This window comes from Phaseolus vulgaris, chromosome 2 (genome assembly GCF_051622355.1).
Source record: "Phaseolus vulgaris cultivar YP4 chromosome 2, ASM5162235v1, whole genome shotgun sequence".
NCBI lineage: Eukaryota > Viridiplantae > Streptophyta > Magnoliopsida > Fabales > Fabaceae > Phaseolus > Phaseolus vulgaris.
The window spans coordinates 19782837-19801622 of record NC_143499.1 but is presented as its reverse complement, the minus strand read 5'-3'; the positions used below and the strand labels follow the sequence as shown (position 1 = coordinate 19801622).

At 37.1% G+C, this 18786-nt stretch overlaps 1 protein-coding gene across 1 annotated transcript; it reads right to left on the bottom strand.

Moving 5' to 3' along the window:
• Nucleotides 1-13630: 13630 nt before the first annotated feature.
• ARAD1 (Exostosin family protein) lies at nucleotides 13631-17419 on the bottom strand. Its single transcript, XM_068612359.2, has 3 exons — nucleotides 16169-17419; nucleotides 14743-15108; nucleotides 13631-14286 (listed from the first exon to the last, which is right to left on the bottom strand). Exons 1-3 carry the CDS (start codon nucleotides 17117-17119, stop codon nucleotides 14110-14112), a joined length of 1494 nt encoding a protein of 497 aa, XP_068468460.1. The 5' UTR covers nucleotides 17120-17419; the 3' UTR covers nucleotides 13631-14109.
• Nucleotides 17420-18786: the final 1367 nt, after the last annotated feature.

Here is an 18786-nt window from a genome sequence, read left to right as displayed (position 1 = left end):
AGGATGAAAAACAGAAAACAACACCTAATTGCACACATATATGGAATCAAACATCAAATAAACCAAAGAAACAACAACGAAAAGAATTAAAACCGCAAGAACATGGGTTTCTTGAATGCAAATTGTATATAGAACAAAAAGAAACAACAAAACATCAAAACAAAACAAGAGAAATTAAACCGTTTAGATGGATAGAAAAAGAAATTAAACCGTGAAAACATCAAGAAACAAAAAAACAACCAATTAAAAGCGAAGACAATTCAAGAACAAGTGATGAACATCAGGAACAATGAAAAACTTCAAGTACAATTGATACTAAACGGTTAAAATGAAAAATAAATGGAGGAAAACAATTCTAATCCATGGAAACACAACATTAAATGGTGGAAAGGAAAGAAAAATGAAGAAGAAGTGAAGAAAATAAGAAGAACATATAACAAGAACATGAATCGAAATTCAAGAACACATGAACAACACACACAAAAAAATGGTTTTAAGGCTTATTTGAACCGTGTTTGTCTTGCTCTGATCCACATGATACAATGCTGTTGAGTTTTCCAGAGGAGTAATGGAGGCAATGGAAGACTTGAAGGAGAATGGATGAAGCATCAAAAATGGGTTTGGGAAGGAAGAGGAATGACTCTGTAAGTTTAGGTGCAATGTCAAGGAAGAGATTAAACCCACTTCCTTCCGTTTCTACAATGCTAGAGAACATCTAGAAGGAGAGAATTTGACAAGGTTTTACTACAAATTCAAAAAACAATATCATTCATCCAAGTCTAAAAATTACATGAGGGAAACCTCTTATTTATAGGCTAAAAAAGTGAAAATGATGTTTTTTTTCCTGTGACACTAGAATTATATAACTTTTTGAAAATCTTTTATCATAGCAACATAGAAACAGTCAAAGTTTTGCTTTTTTAAGGTGTGACGCTTACCGGGAGCAGTTTTCCACCATTTTAGTTTCTAGGATTTTTAGCACTCGCCTTCTTCTTTTCTCCTTGTTCTTGGTTTCTATTTTGATTCTTATTCATTTTTTTGTTTTCCCTTTGTTATTATTTTTTGTAACTCTTAAATCTATAGTTTGTAAACTCCAATGAAAGAGATACATTTTCTAAAAAATTTAAAATCCATGATCACTATTTTATTAGTACAAAAATAATAAATATATTTTTATAATCACTCTGGTTTTTTTACAATTTTCTCTTTAAAATTATGATGAGAACTATGTGTCTACTTATTTTTTACATTTACGTCAATATTTTCTTATCATAACAAAAAATTAAAATTTTATTATAATAATTATAATAATAATAAAAATAAAAATAAAATATTATTAAATTAGAAAATATTTTCATAAAAAAATTATAAAATAATTTTTTTACTGTATAAGTAATTTTTTTTTATTGTAGGTAGTTATTTGAATTTAAAAAAGAGTTATCTAAAATATAAAATAGTAAGAATTTGTGTAAGAAAAAAGTAGTTAATATGCCCTTATTAATATTAATTAAAATTAAAAAAAATATATGAAACTATAAGAGAATTTCATAAATTGATATTGACTTAAATATTAGAAACAAGTTAAAATAAATGCAAGTATTGTAAAGTTATAATGTAATAATATTATATCAATATTTAAAAAATGTGGTAGACACAATTTTTCTTTCCATTCATTTTTGTTTTCGCCGGTTGACTCTCTCATCGATTGACTAGGGTGGAAAGCTTCGCTTCTAACCTGTCTTCTCTAGATTTTGTTATGCGTCTTCTCATTGTACTAGAACGTGGCTCCGTTGGGACAGAGGGGACTCTATCTGTTGATCACACTCCGACGATCAAGTCAGTGAGAGCTTATGAAAATAAGATAAGTATTCAGTTTCAGTCTAGTATTGAGAAACAACGTACCTTTACCTGGGGTTTCAAGCCCCTTTTATAACTACTCTTGTAACTGCTTTCACTCACGAGAATATAATCTCAACTGAAAGCATACGTAACATGAAAACTTTTAGCCTATGGGCACCTTTACTCATGATGCTAACAACAGAAAATAATCATATGCACCTTTATCTCGGGTGCTCTTTACTCACTTAACAACTTTACGTATATATTTATTTTACTAACAATATTATATATATATATATATATATATTAACACATACACTTATCTATAGGTGAAAATATATATTTAACTGACAACTTCATATTAATATACGACAAAACTTATTATTTTAATTATTCTTCATCGGGCTTACCACAAAAGTGGGCCAAACTTTTGGCCCACCCTCTGGGCCCAAAGCCGAGCTGACCATACCCACATGCCTAGACCAAGGTCCTGAGCACTCGAGCACTCCTGTCTGGTACACAAGCCCCCCAGGCTTGAGCTGAGCTTGGCTAAGCGAAGAGGCTTTCGAGTGTTTTGGCGGCTGACATGACGGTTTCTCAGCGGGTAGGTGTGGCGCGGTGTACGAAGCGTTTCTGAGGCGACGTCTCACCACACTTAATCTAGTGCATACACGTGGCATCCTAATTGACGGTGGGAAAACCATTACCGTTTGACATTCCCTTACTGGTATAAGCCAACGTTCGAAAATGTATTTTCATTTTTGTATTTCACTTCTCTTAAACCAATAAACCCTCTCAGACTTCTCAGCTTCTTCTCCACGCTTCCACTTCCTCACTTCAGAAACTCTCGCGCATTAGAGATCCTCCATAGCAAAGAAAACTCTTCCTCTCAATCATTCAACGTAAGATGTATTTTCTCTTTACCACTCTCCATCATCAAGCATTCATTTACCGATTATACTGTCTAAGCCCATCATCAAGCATTTCATATTATTAATCACATTACCTGAGCTGGGATCCTTTCTGGAATCACTATTTTTTGTTGATGATTGTTGCTTACCTGTAGATTGCGTTGTATGAACTTAGAACATGCCCTCATTTTACTCTGAATTTGCTCATACTGCTTGGTCTGAAAAATGTTTGTATCTGTTTTGCGTTTGTGTTTTAGATATAATCTGTAATGGATTACAAAACCTTTTATCCTTGGGCACCCCTAAATCTTTTAGATGAAACCTCTTCTTATACCTCGCATGAGTTCATTGTAACCTTAAGAAAAAGCAGTTGTCACTTTGATAAAGAGGATGATAGAGTGAGAATAGTTCTGTGTAGGGAGGATGAGCTGGTATGTTGTTATGAATCCTCGGACCCTGAGGGTCCATTTTATTTCTTTTACGCAACTGTTTTAAAAAAAAGTCCTTTTGCACTCCCTTTAACCATTTTCGAAAAAGAGTTGTTGACCGAGCTAAATGTAGTTCCTGCTCAGCTACACCCAAATAGGTGGACATTCATCAGTGTTTTCTCTATTCTTCGTTCCTAGCTCGACATTTCGACAACTGTGGAAGTTTTTCTTTATTTCTTTGACGTCATACGCTTGGGCAGCCAACTATGGGTATCCTTTAATGGTGCCCCTGGAAGATCTTTGCTCACCCTCTTCTAGTCTTCCTACAAAAACTTTAAAGGTAAATTCTTTAAATTTCGTTGTAACAAAAGAAATTCGACCATTTTGGACGGGTTCCCCTTGTATTGGACCCAAGAGCCACGATTCCAAGGTGTTCGGTGCCTGGAAGACCTGCCCCCTTCAAATCAGGAGGTATGCAAATTTCTGTCGAGCTTGAAGGTTGTCTTTGACACTGCCTTCCTTCTAAGCAAAGAGTTCACTCTTGGTGCTCTAAAGGCTTACAGTGATACTCCTCACTCCCTACCCTTAGTGAGATGAACCTTTGTTTTGGTATTAACCATTCACTTGCTTTTCTTTGTAAAGAGGATGTTGTCCAAATTTAACAAGAAAGAGCTAGATGAAATGGCCAAGAGGATGAGGGCAGTTGCCAACGTGCCCATGGATTCCTTAAATAAAAAGCTGAAAGCTCCCGCTACTACTACCTCAACCCCAACTGGTGATGAGGAAACATTCTCAGGACCGGTCTTTACAAGAAAAAGGAAGGTACTTGCTACCCCTACCAAGCACTCTCACTTAGATGGGCGTGCTCCTTCTCACCATGCAACTCCCACCGAAGACCAATCTCTACCCCGAGATATGGCGGTTATCCAAAAGGGCGAAGCAGAAAGCTTTAAAGGAAAGAATCTATGGGACCCAAACCTTGACGCCCCTGCATTCCTTGAGAAAGCCCTGCTGCCTGCTGAAGAGAGGGAAAGGCTTATGGCTCACAACAAAAACCACTTGGCTCGTGAAACCATAAGGCAATTTGGCCAAGCCCTTGCCACAAGCTGTTTGGTTGTTACCAAAATGAAAGAGGGAAAGGCGACAAAAGACTTGAAAGCGAAGGAGATCTCTAAGCTCTGCAAAGAGATGGAACACCTGCAAAGTGAGCTTCAACATACCAAAGATTTACAATAAGAAGTTGAGCGACACTTTGCCGAGAAGACCAAAGAGGCTGCAAGCCAAGCCCAAGAGGCTGCTGAAGAAAGGAGCAGGCTCTTGTTTGAAATCGACAAACTCAAAGGAGAGTTGGTTCAAAAAGATGAAGACTTGGCCAGAGAAATTGAAGCGTCCAAGCAAGACGCTGCCCAATCCTATCTTGTGGGATTTGAGGTAGCAAAATTCCTCATTGTCGTAATAGACTATTTCACCAAATGGATAGAACCTCAACCTTTGGCCACAATCATCGCCCAATAAGTTCAATGCTTCTTTTGGAAAAACGTCATTTGTAGACATGATTTGTCGTACTTGGTCGTGACCAACAATGGAAGACAATTTATGGATAAAGATATTGAAAAGTTCCTCAAACAAATAGGGGTGAAACACCTTGTATCGTTAGTCGAACACCCGCAGAAAAATGGTCAAGTAAAAGCAGCAAACAAGGTAACTCTGCATGAGCTAAGGAAAACAATGTTGAACCAAGTGGTGTTCAAGTTTTGAAGAATCCAAATCCTTTGAAGGATGTTAAAGCCTTGGCTGTGCTTGATGTTGCTGTGCTTGTTTAGCTTAGCTCTGGGGTAGTTTATATGCTGTAATCCACCCTTTAATTAAATCTAAAGCATTAGCATTCTCAATCTTTGTTAAAGTAAAATGTTTTTAAACTAAGTTAAAACAACCGATTTTTTTGTCGAAACAACCGATTGTTTATACTTAAGTGTTTTGAGAAAAAGATTGAAAACTGTTTTTAAAATGGTTGAACTGTTAAGTACCAAAACAACCGATTGATTCGAGGAAACAACCGATTGTTTGTTTTGGGACCATAACAGAAAAACTGTTTTCTGTTTGACTGAGCTTTAAATGATTTAACTGCTTACGCTCCAGTCATTAAATGCTTTGACCAATCTTTTAATGCAATTTAAGAGTTTGTTAAGATTTGATAACAAACTACATCTTTGAATATATTCAGAAAAACATATTTGAGATTTAAGAATTCTTTGACAAGTTTTTCTTAAGAGTTTTGAGTTTTTGAAAGAAGCTGAGATTGCTAAGAGTTTGTGATTGATCAAAGTGTATGGAATAGGATTCTGCTTGTATTGATTTCAGATTATCTTCTGTAACAAGTGTAATCCTTGTACTCTGTTGAACAAGTATTCGTTTTTGTGTTTTGCTGAGATTGGTTGTGTGTTCTTGAGGGGATCAAGATCAGCAATCTTAGTGTTGGTGTGTTGACCAATGAGAGTGTGTTTCTTGAGGTGTTCAAGGTCATTCTCTTGGTTGTTGTGTAAGTGATCAAGGTGTGATTGCTTGGTGGATTTCCTTAGGGTTCTGAGAAGACTGGATGTAGCTCTGGGTTTGGAGTGAACCAGTATAAACAACTGTGTACAATCTCTCTATCTCTAACTCTTTAAATTCAGTTTATTTTGTTGTTTGTTGGTATAAACAACCGATTGTTTCTGCGAAACAACCGATTGTTTTTCTGGTACTACAGCTTTTGCTTGTTGTTTTGGCGAACTGAATTTCTGAATCAATTGTTTCCTGAGATAAATTCATTCTAGTTTTGAAAAGTTTGTGAAAACCCTCTTTAAACAATTCACCCCCCCCCCCCCCCTCTAATTTAAAGCCATCTTTTCTAACAATTGGCATCAAGAGCTTGGTTCTTGAAAGTTATTCAAGTTGATCCTAAAAATCTTTTTAATGGCTGATAGACTACCTTTTGGGGAAGGTGCTTCAATTAACAGACCACCTTTGTTTTGTGGTTTGAACTCCCAGTTTTGGAAAGTAAGAATGAAAATATTTATGGAATCTCTTGACAAAGGAATTTGGGATGCAATTGAAAATGGTCCTTTTATCCCAAAGTTTGAAAAGGATGGATCTGTCATGGAGAAACCATGGTCTCAATGGACTGATGCAGAAAGCAAAAAGGCCAAATTCGATTGCATTGCCAAAAATATTATAACCTCTGCTTTAAATTCTGATGAGTTTTTCAGGGTCTCGCAATGCAAATCATCAAAAGAAATGTGGGACACTTTGGAAGTCACTCATGAAGGAACAAATGAGGTGAAAAGAGCTAGAAAGCATGCTCTTATCCAAGAGTATGAGATGTTTAGAATGCTTAAAGGAGAAACAATTGTTGAGGTGCAGAAAAGATTTACGCACATCATCAATCACCTTATGAGCCTAGACAAGACCTTTGATAAAGAAGAGCTGAACATCAAGATCTTAAAATGTCTTGATAGAGCATGGCAACCAAAGGTAACTGCTATTTCTAAATCTAAAGATCTAACATCATTAAGTGTTGCTTCTTTGTTTGGAAAGCTTAAGGAAAATGAGTTAGAGATGAATAGACTCAATGTTCAAGAGAGTGAAGATAAGAACACAAGGAGCATAGCCCTAAAAGAATCCAAACACAAGGGAAAGCAAGATTCCAGTGATGATAGTGATGAAGAAAACCTTAGCTTGCTGTCAAGAAAATTCAGCAAATTCCTAAAGAGAAACCGCAACAAAGACAACAACAAGGATAGGTATGGAAACAAGAAACCCAATGAATTCAATTCAAATAACTATACTTGTTTTGGTTGTGGTGAGCAAGGTCATATAAAGGCAGATTGTCCAAACAAGAGCAAAGAGAAAAAGACTAGTTACAAGGAGAAGAAAGGCAAGAGAAAAAGAGCCTACATAGCTCGGGATGAAAATGAGGTGTCATCATCAAGTTCTTCATCAAGTGAAGATGAAAAAGCAAACATATGTTTGGTAGCTGAAAATGATGATGAATCTTGCAGTTCAAGTGAGGTAAGTTCATGTGCTTCCTTAAATGAAAAAAATTACAATGAATTGCTTGAAGCTTTTCAAGAAACACATGATGAAGCTAATAGATTGGTTCTTTCAAACAACCGATTGAGAGATCTTAACAGTTGGCTTGAAAAGAGAGTTAAATCACTTGAAGAGGATTTGGAAAAAGTAAAAAGTGATTTTGAAAAATTGGAAAATCATTTCAAAAATTCCTCTTGCAAGTGTGATACTCTCATTTGCAAAAATTGTGAAAATCTTGAGAAAAAGGTTCATTATCTTGTTGAAACTGTGGACAAGCTTTCAAAGGGGAAATCAAACTTTGAGAATGTCTTGGCATCTCAAAGCTGTGTTTTTGGAAAGGCTGGTTTAGGCTTTTATCCACAAAACAAGCAAGATAAGTTTTCAAAAAGTTTTTCAAGAAAATCAGAAAAACAACCGAATGTTAAGACGAAACAACCGGTTGTTACATGCTTTTACTACATGAAGAAAGGCCACTCTGTTAGGTTCTGTAGAATAAGGAAATATTCTGTTCCAAGAGGTTTTATGAACCCTAAGGGATGTGATGTTTCTAACTGCAAAGAAAAGTCAAACGGACCCAAATTTGTAAGGGGACCAAATCTTGCTACTTGAAATCGTTTATGCAGGAAAAATAAAGAAAAAGGAAGGACTGAGTCATCTGATCAAGCTGTTGAAGAAAAAGGCAGTCATTGAAGCTGAATCAATGCTATGCAAAAGACCTCAACAGTGAAAAGAGGCTTCTTGATCATAAAGCACATGACTCCTTCTACTCATGGTTGGTGTATTTCTGCAGCAATCTTAGTGTTGGTGTGTTGACCAAGGAGAGTGTGTTTCTTAAGGTGTTCAAGGTCCATTCTCTTGGTTGTTGTGTAAGTGATCAAGGTGTGATTGCTTAGTGGATTTCCTCAAGGTTCTGAGAAAACTGGATGTAGCTCTGGGTTTGGAGTGAACCAGTATAAACAATTGTGTACAATCTCTCTATCTCTAACTCTTTAAATTCAGTTTATTTTGTTGTTTGTTAGTATAAACAACCGATTGTTTCTGCGAAACAACCGATTGTTTCTGCAAAACAACCGATTGTTTTTCTGGTACTACAGCTTTTGCTTGCTGTTTTGGCGAACTGAATTTCTGAATCAATTGTTTCCTCAGATAAATTCATTCTAGTTTTGAAAAGTTTGCGAAAACCCTCTTTAAACAATTCACCCCCCCCCCCCCTCTAGTTTAAAGCCATCTTTTCTAACAAAAAATGATTCAGTAAAAGGCCTATGGGCAGAAAAGGTTCCCAACATGTTTTAGGGATACCATTGCACACCACAATTGTCCATGGGAGAATCCCCTTTTCGCCTTACCTACGGGGAAGATGCCATGATACTTGTAACTCGGTGAAGTGTTGTTGATGAGAATCAAATAAAGGAGGCTTTTATTAATGGAGGAAGAGGACATCCACCCTCACATTTGAAGTTCTTCCTTCTAGTCTTCTCAAAATTAAAAGAAGACATAAAATAAAGATGAGGCCCAAGCCCAAAGCCCAAGCCCAAGCCCAAGCCCAAGAAGGCCAAAGCCCAAAGAGCCCAAGTCCATCCCATGAGGGGCAAGGCCAAGCTTTGAAATACTCTTGTATAGTTTTAGGAGGTGTGGTTATTAAATAAAGGAGTGTGAAAATGTAAAATAAAGTCACATTACCCATGTGACTTAGGAGAGTGGTGTAGGTGTAGTTTTTGGGAGGTGTCATAGTAGAAAAAGGTCACACCTCCCATGTGACTTGTTTTTAGTGGGAATTTCAAATGAGTTTAGTTGAAATTTCCCACCTATTTTTTAGCACCTTAGGCTATAAATAGAGGTGCTTCCTTTGTAAAATTCAGATTGGAATTAATCTAAGAAAACTCTACTCAAATTTTGAGTGACCTTTGGAGAGCTTTTGGAGCCTTCTTCTCTAGTCTTATCTTGATGGATCAATGGAGTCCTCAAGTGGCGGCTTCACTCTCATCTAGGAGCATTCCACACTTCTAGTGGCGAGATCATCCATCCTCCTTCCATCTTCATGAGCATTCTCTTCTCCTTCCTATCTTCTTCTTCAATTGTTCATGTTGCTTTGTGTTCTTGAGTTTTTCAGTTTCGGTTTTTCTATTTTCCAGCACTATGTTATGTTTTGTTCTTAATTTTGTTCGGTTCATATGATTTGTTGTTTAATTCTGTTCGGTCATTCCAGCTTTCATTCCCTTTGTTGATTCAATTTGACAATATTTGGTTCATCCAAATGAGTTTGGGATTTGGTACTAGTTTTTGGTGAGTTCTTGTCTTAGAACAATGATCCAACTCTAAGAAAAGTGCCTCTATATTTTCCAGCTCAAGGTGATTCCTACGAATGTCAAGAATCTTGTTCTATGTGGCTAGTGGAATCACATCAGTTGTGGTGAAGGTTAAACTTTTAAGAATAACACAATTTCAATAACCTGAGGACCAACCTAGATCTCATACATGAGATAAGAGAAGAATCCAGGTTAGGGAAGAAGCCACGAAGCACATGGCAACTCGTTGGTATAACACTTGAGTAAAGGCCCGATCATTCCATAAAGAAGACCTTGTATAGAGGAAGGCCAACGAGGAAAGAAAAGAAAAAATCGAGGGAAAACTCTCACCCAATTGAGACGGCCCCTACAAGATAATAGATACCCTGCAAAATAAGCTCGAGGAATTAAGTGGGAAGTTAATTCCAAGGACATGGAATATAACCCACTTGAAAATGTATTATAGTTTAACAAAGATGATGCACTTTTTTTCCTCAAACTCGGGTTTTTCCCTAATGAGGGTTTATTGGGTGAGGTTTTAACGAGACACATCTCGAAATAAACTATTTATAAAAAGGTACAATGTTACTTAGTATGCAAAAAGAAATAAGTTCAAACGCGAACACTATCAAGCATAGGAAACGAGTTCAAACACGAACACGACCAAGCATACGAAACAAGTTCAAACACAAACAAAAGGCAACCAAGCATATCAATAAGTTGAAACATGAAAAGAATGCGACCAAGCATACAACGAAGTTCTAACCAACACGGAAAAAAAAAAAGCAATTGAGCATATATCTAAGCAAGAAACCTTGTTTATAGATACAAAAAAGAGATATTGTTCAAATATAAGGATTAGTCATCAATAAGATGATCGTTTACCACATTCTTGCTCAAATCAAAATCATCAACATTAATAGAGGGATTGAAGTGAAAGGCTTGGCGCATGGATTTCTTAAAGCCTTCAATATAGTCGAGTAAGGAGGACTCCACTAGATCAACATTAATGGTTTTAAGGGCTTCCTCACGACCCTTACTTTGTTTGAGCTCTCCTTGCAAGTGCCCAAGACTTTCCTTGGTTTGGAAGCACTAATAACCTCCAACTCCATCTGAAGCAAGTCATTATCAACCTCTAAACTCTCCATCTTATTCTTAGTTGATGAAAGAGTTTCTTCAACGTCCAACTTTTGCTTGGAGAGATCTTGAAGTCGATCTTCCAGTTCTTTAATTTGGGCAGACGACTCGACAACCTTAACAAAGACTCCTTCTTAGTATTACATGATGGCCATACATCTTGCCATCATGATCATGGCTGAGTCAATACTCTCTATCGGCCCCGCATGTTGACATGCCACAACGAGTTTGAATGAGGATCCAAGGAGGACATATGATCCAACCTTGCGAAAGGACCATCTTTGCTCCTTATCATCATAGCAGGCAAAGGACTACTCGACATGTTGGGTGGTGGAGGTCCTTCGACGACTATTTTGCTCCTCTTGAGTAGGTTGAAATCGGATAATGCACCCTTATCCAAAGAGGGAGCCCCCTTTTGGGATCAAAGCGCCTTAAAGTCGAAACCTTTACCCATAAGTTCTGCATACAGAAAAATGAAGTTAGAAAACTAAAGCAGGAAATTAATAGGATCCCAAAGCATGAACCTTACCCTGAAAAGAGGCAACAGGGTCCTCAGTGATTGGTACTCTTAAGAGACGTTGGTTTCTAATAGGTCAGGGTAAACTCTTAAGGACTGAGATGTCCAACCTCCCCTCATCATTGAGAAAGTGTTTTGCCAAAACAAGGGAAACTTGATAGAACCATTTATGTGGTAGAAGATCATCCTCGTAAGGTCTTGGTTACTTAGAACCTTGAAAAATGACTCTTGAAACTTTTGAAGAAGGAGGAGTACAGGGTGAAAAGAGGACCATGTTGGTCACCATTCAAAAACACCCAACAAACCTCAGGTCATGCTTTAATTGATAAAAATACATAAACTTATTTGCAGTAGGTCGATTATGCAAGTATTCACAAAGTAGCTGGAATAGCTTCAAAAAATGCCCAGTTGTTAGGGTGAAGCTGGCTCGGTGTTATGTTCATGACGGTCAGCATACCACACTCAAAAGGGGTCAAGGGAAAGGTGACTCCTAACTCTTTGAAAATATACTCATAAACATAAGTGAAACTCGAATAGTCCCCGGTAGGACCTAAATAAACCATTATTTGAATCACATGCCTCTCCCTTGACATATTGTTTCATCTTCTCAATGCAAAAATCATAAACACTAACCAACTCTTCTACAAGGCGGACAGAGGTGAAATCAAAAGGGTATGCGTGCACCTCGCCAGAGACCCAGAGGTAGTTACTGTTGGGAACAGGGGAAAATCTATCCTTACATTTCCTATAGGTTTCACTAAAGGTCATCTTCTATTTAGGCTTCCTCTCTTCAGGTTCCCATATTACAATGGAGGTTGAAGGAGGGTTTACAAAAACTTCCTCCAAACAGCTAGACATAGTCTGACTCAAGGAAGACTCATTATCTAAAAGAACAATATCTTGAGGGGAAGGAATAGGATTAACAGCAACAGGGGAAGCAGAAGGTAGAGATGAAGACGCCATAAGAACGTACGTAATGTGAAAAAGCAAGGAGCATGCAAAGGAAGAAACCCTTTGTGAAGTAATGGATGCAAGAGAAAAGACAATGTAAAGGAGAAGCGCAAATGATGAAGGGAAAAGGTAAACTTTGAGCGCGAAAAAGTATCAACTCAAAAGGTGTCAAAAGATGATTCAAGAAGGAAATAATTAGGGAGAAATTAAATAGACGTGACATTAACTGCCACAATTGTGATGCGTTGTAACTGTAGAACACACATCTAGTATTCAATATTTCAAAAAATAAATGGTTTAGGTGGGATCGACCTACCCGAATTGTTAAGAGGATCATCTCTCCTGGTAACCACCGAGCTGACAAGGATCAAACGCAGCTCGGGTACTTATTAACTCATTCATTCCTCGATAATTTTTCACCATAGTATCACCTTGGCTTCCGAGCTGAGGGGGCTAGTGTACCCGTCATAAAGACAGGAATATCTACAGCTCGAGGCAACTATGTATATCCCATAGCCGAGCTCTCATTGCCATCAATGGTAATTATGAACAAAACGATCTACTCAAAGAGCCTTTATTGCTAAGCGACTATTTATGAGACATAAATGGTCATCACATATTTTATACTACCTTCTTTGTACTCTTACTTAAACATCGAATAATCTTTTTCATGTAGACCTTCTCCTTTATCTGGAGACTAGCTAAAAGCGAATTTAATAAAGAATATCAAGATTTTTACCAAAACACGAACGATACATATAAAAAAAAAACCTTGGTATTAAAGATGTGTTTCCAATATCATAACAAATAATAAAATTCTTTTCCAAAGAAAATATGTTATTTAGATCATCCCAGATTTTGTTTAGCAAGATAATAAAGCGTATTATTTTTGTCTTATCTTAGGAGACCATGGAATGCCACATCAAAGTTATTATCTCTAAATTTTCATAATTTTAAATCTACAAAATTAGGATCATTTGACGCTGCTCCTCCACCCTTAACTTAATCTAATATTAATTGTTAATTTAGAATCCTGCAAATGTAATAGTTATAGTGCAAATAATTGGGTGATCATAGTTGGAACCGACCACATTTGAAAAATCATTTAGGCTCATACGTGTAACTTTAGCCAGTGGCGGTTGTTGTTATTGGTGGTGCAGGTGCTTGGGTACCTGTTGGTCGGGGATAAGGGTGCGTAATTTGGAATTTTTTAGTTGCAAAGATGACGAAACTAACAAAGAGAATGTTGTTGGAAGCCAAAGTCATGGGGTGATGCTGTCTGTCTCTGCTAAATTTAAAGGACTTAAATAAACAAATTCTTCAACACATTAAAAACAGATAAGTCAGATCTAGAATCGGGCATTGATTCACACATTCTTCGATTTGAACTGCTTGTCAAAAATTTTATACTGTCATAAATTTGCCCCTAATTACTTAATGCAACAATACTAGAGCTACATACTGATACATAGAGAAAGTAAGAATGAGAGTATATTATGATGTAAAAGAATAATAATGGCTTTATTCTCATCCTGTACAATTCAATCACGCTATAATGTTAATTTTGCTTCCTACTCTAAATCTGAACGCTTAAACTTAAAAGGGGCATATTGGAATCTACAACAGAACGTGTTGGGTATACTATCAGGTGACAAGCTATGCACAGAAGACTCGAGATATCGTACTTGAGTCAAACCCCACAGTACATGGAAGGATTTTTAATGTATTGGATAATGATAATTACACATATAACTTTCTGTTGCATATCTCATACGCATTCCGTGGGGGACGAGTTGTTGAGTAGACTCAGATTATCAAAAGTTTCGTCAAGTCATCCATATGCGAGAAATGAGACAAACCATATTTACAACTACCATTATCGCTCATTCAAATGTGTCCTCATCACCTCGGAGTGTCCTCACAAAACTGACCCCTGATTTCACGGAAGGCCAAACCTCATAGAGGGACAAGTGCTATAGGGTTTTAACCGCAGTCTGGTTTGTGCATACGCAAGAGCACATAGATTCCTTTCCAAAAAGCCTTTTCTCACGGTTAATCATCAATTTAATCAATGGCAGTTTTTTTGAAACTTGGCGCCAGATCTCATTAACTGTCCCGTTGGCTTCTTCATATTCGAAGTATCGCTTAACCTGAAACAAGTTAAACTAAATTAAAGCCTCCTGTAACCAGGGGAAATCTTCAAAATATAATCAAGCTAAAATGAAAGCTCTTAATCAAACTTCGCATACTAAAGTTATAAGTACCATAGCAGAAAAACAATGAGAAATTAGCACCCTCTTACTGATGAAAAGGTAATAATTAATTAGTTCAGTTAAATAACCATAACGAGGGAACTTGTCTTCCGATCAATACATCATCACTGTATACGAGTGCACAAAAATAAATAAAGAATGAGAGAATCAGGAAAAGATAATGCAATAACTATAAGTTGCAATATCAATCAAAGTTCACCACATATCTTTCTATGTACTGATTCTGTCATACTTTACAAGAGATTAAAAACTGCAACAGGTGGAGTGAAAGAAAAATGTAGTTATAGCACCCAAAAACATTATAGCAAAAATAAATTATGATGCACTACTAACCTCCTTTAGTTCTTTTTGGTATTTTAAGACTCTTTCTAGGGACAGAGCTCTCAATTTTGACACCAAATATCCTGGCTTTATAGCTGAAGTAGTTTCTACAAACACAGCAAATTTTCTGTAGTCTATAGTATCTTCAAAAGGCAACTCAATACTATCACTGACAATGACTGGAATGCACAAGCTAACTATGGCATCAAACAGTCGGCAGGCTGAAGGAGTATCTCCTGCAGGATGTAAACAGAACTTTGATGTATGCATTCCTTGCGAGGCTGCCCGCCGACTCTCTCTGGATTGTGCTCCATGCTTTATTATGACATCCTTCTCATTTTCAAGAATTTGAAAGAGTGTATCACGGATTTTCCCTCCCTGTAAAACAGATTTGAAGAAGAAAGAATCAATACAAGAAGAATAAACCATTCAAATCAGCGGCGATGTTCTGATTATTTAAGCACATACAAGGAAAACAACACTATTACAGCATCATGCTAGAATATTTAAATGAAAACACAATGAGGAAACCTAATGTAGATACATAGTGCTATTGATACTACACAGAAAACCAGACCACTAAAAAGAACGACATTACCCCCAAGCAAAGAACACATACAATTTAAAGATGGTATTTTTTATTTATTTTTGTTTTGGTATCCCTACGGTACTATCGTTCTTCGAAGACAATCCTATTTGAGGCATTGATTAAGACACAAAATGCGAACAACACCTATCTTGACGAGATTCCTAACCTTGGGATCGTCAGGTCTTAGAAAATTAGTCACTTTTGCTAAATCAAACTTGTTAGATTTTAAAGACTGTAAAATCAATTATATACAATATGGGTAACAAACAACAAAAGCGAGTATCGTTCTGCAAACAGTCAGAATAGAGGAAAATTTAATGCCTATGAAACTAAAAATGCCCGAGCCAGACAAACGTAAGGCATGTATCGAAGATCACCAGGGAGGAGGCTCCTCGACTATTACCTAAATAAAATACTAAGATTGAATTGCATTCGTCATCCTTCAATTTGCTGCTTAAAACTACATTCATAACTAAAAGACATTTTCAAAAGTTCATAGCGCGAACTCTCCCAACTAGATCAAAATTCATTTGCTCTCCAGCAGCACGTTCACTCCACCATTGATTCTAACTTCACAAGCTAAATTAATTTTTCCCATTCCAGGTAGAATTAAGGTTTTAAAAAATAGTCCACAACCATGAATTTGGAAGCGATGTCAATATTTTAGGGTTCTAAGCAACCGCAATTGCAGCCACAACAGCACTTTTTTGACGAAGTCCCCCAATGTCATGGACCACAACGAATTCAAAACATTAGGTAGAGCTATATAATATCAAATTACACATAAACAAATCATTATCTTAAAATTGAAATCCAAAGTCTCAATGACAACAGAAGACAATACAATACCTCTTTGCGATACCGATTTCCCATGAAAAACAACAAGGTGTTGCGTTCGGCGACACCGACATCACCAGCGTACGTTCTAATGCGGTGCGAGTAGGGTACAACGACATCCTTCACCAGCGATCCCTGGTCGGGTCGCAACCGCCCGAAATCTGAGACAAGCAGCACGCAATTTTTGATCCGGTCGATGACCCGGTACATCGCATTCGGATCCGAGGCCACGATCACGTGGTCTCTCCCGTTGTTCTTCTTCCAATACTCCTGCTCCTCCAGCCACTCCATCAGCGCCTCCTGATTCTCCTCGTCGCTGTAGATCGGTTTCTCCAAACTAGCACCCGAGCCGGGAGGTCGAGCCGGGTTCACGATCAGGCTCAGCGAAGAGAAGAACGGCACGAAGAAGAAATCGGCCTCCTCGGGATCCGTGACGCGAACCACGGGCGAGCCTGATCGTCCGGAATCGGTTCGGGAGAGATCAGAGAAGAGGTACCACTCGGACATGTGCTGGTGGCCGGGGTACTTGAGCGAGGAGACGTCATCGTGTTCTTCTTGGGGAAAGCGTGCGCCACGCGCGAGGGCGTGGTGGCGGATAACGCCATGGGTGAATCTGCTGGGGAGATCGTAAAGGAAGACATTTACGGTGGGGATTTTGGGGGCGCCAGCAGCGAGGAGGACGGAGGAGGCGGAGTTGAAGGAGAAGGTGGAGTCGAAGGCGGAGGAATCGGTGGGGAGGAAGAAGGCGTTGAAGATTGCGTAGAGGACGAAGAGGAGGAAGAGCGTAGCTAGGGTTTGCTTGAGAAGAGGTTTTCGGGTCATGGCGGAGCAGAATGTCTGGGTAGTGGTGGTGATACCGGAAATGAAACTGGGTTTGGGTTTTCTGGCTTTGGCTTTGGCTTCTTCGTTCACGTTTTTCGGGTACGGCATCTTCAATTTTTTCAACCTGCTAAATGTACGCATAATTTCAATAAATACGCCTATCTTTATCCAATTATACCATTCAATCCAATTACACCATTCATTGCACACACACACCACTACATTTACATAGAACACAATAACCCTATATTCAGATTCCTCTTTCTAATATTTTTTATTTATTTATTAATGAAACATGAAAATTGAGGAGTGGCCGCCATGGGAGAAAAATGAAATTGGATCGGAAGATGTAATCAATCACTGGGCTATGGATTTTTAAATCATTGGTTTGGTGGAGGAGAGTAGCTCTTATCAAGACTAAATAAATATTAATTAAATAACACCTAGCTTAATTCCAGAATCCTCTACTATCATTCAATTATTTATCCATTTTTAATTACTATAATTCGGGGGAGAAATTGTTTTTAGCCTATTCGATTTTGTTTTTATGATTTTTTTTCTTTATAGATCTTTATTTTTATGATATAAGTTTGGAACGAAATTATGAAAATAATTTTTAATATATTTATAAATTATTTCTAACTTATCTCTATAAGTTTTCTTAGATAGTTTCTCTATTTTACCCTTTCATCTTTTGAGAAACTTGGAGATATGATTATAACTATGTTTAATTAACAATATATTTATCCAGTATCAAAATATTTTGGATTTTTTATAAATAATCAATAGCATAATTTAGTTATAACTAGATGAGTGTTAGGGGAAAATACACACGATATTGTTCAAGTAGCAAATAATTAACTATATTTTTTTGTTATTTACATGTTTATTTTGGAGATTTAAAAATCTACAAACACATAATAATATCATTGGAATTGGAAGTATTCACTTAATTATGTCCACAATACTCATCTATACTTAGGGGTACTTAGGTAGCAGTGTGAGGCGGGTTATATGGATTGGCGTGTGGCCCGTTACCAAAAAGTGAAGTAGGCTCATAATCTAGTCCGCTGACTTACTTTGGTCCGTCCCGCATAACTCGCAGCCTGTGTCGGGCCAACCGTGGGACGGGACGGATTGGTCTGATGTCCCGCGTAAATAAAACAATAATTATTTAATTTAAAAAAAAACATATTTCATTCACTCATTATTTCAGTGTGATCTTTATTTTATTTTATTTAAAAAATTGAATTTAATGTACTAAAAAGAGAAATGTTTTATTTTAATCATCTAAGGGAGTTAGTATTAAGAGTGAGAGTGAATTTAGTTTTAAGTAAAGTCTTATATTTAAAATTTGTTAATAAAAAAATAATATAAAGAAGAGATTTCAATAGGATAGTTAAAAAATTAGTCATCTTCATTAAAATATTTTGTAACTAAACTTTGATAAGATACTTCTATATATTTACATACATATATAGGAAAAAATAGATGCAAAACAAAACTTTAATTATTTTTAATCAAGCCTTCTAACAACCCTCATACTTGAATTTATATTTTTATCTTAATTAAATGAATTGAAACACAGATAAAATTTTAATTTTGCAGTAGTAGGAATAAGTTTTTTTATAATTAATAAAATTTTAATTTTTGAAAAAAAATTCTTATGCGGGCTGGCCCGCAGACCCACAGGTTACTTCTTATGCGAGGTGGCCAGTGAAATGAGTATGCACTCCTAGCGCGGGGCAGACCAACCCGACTCGCATTTTGCAGGCCAAACGCGGAGCGGGCCTATTCGGGGCGTACCA

Bases quoted from the DNA above. Each gene is read 5' to 3' on its own strand.
- ARAD1 (XM_068612359.2), bottom strand. From the start codon at position 17,119: ATGCGTACATTTAGCAGGTTGAAAAAATTGAAGATGCCGTACCCGAAA. The intron at 15,109-16,168 runs GTATTGTATTGT...TCTGTTTTACAG, and splicing joins GAAATCGGTATCGCAAAGAG to GGAGGGAAAATCCGTGATAC. The intron at 14,287-14,742 runs GTTAGTAGTGCA...AACTTGTTTCAG, and splicing joins ACCAAAAAGAACTAAAGGAG to GTTAAGCGATACTTCGAATA.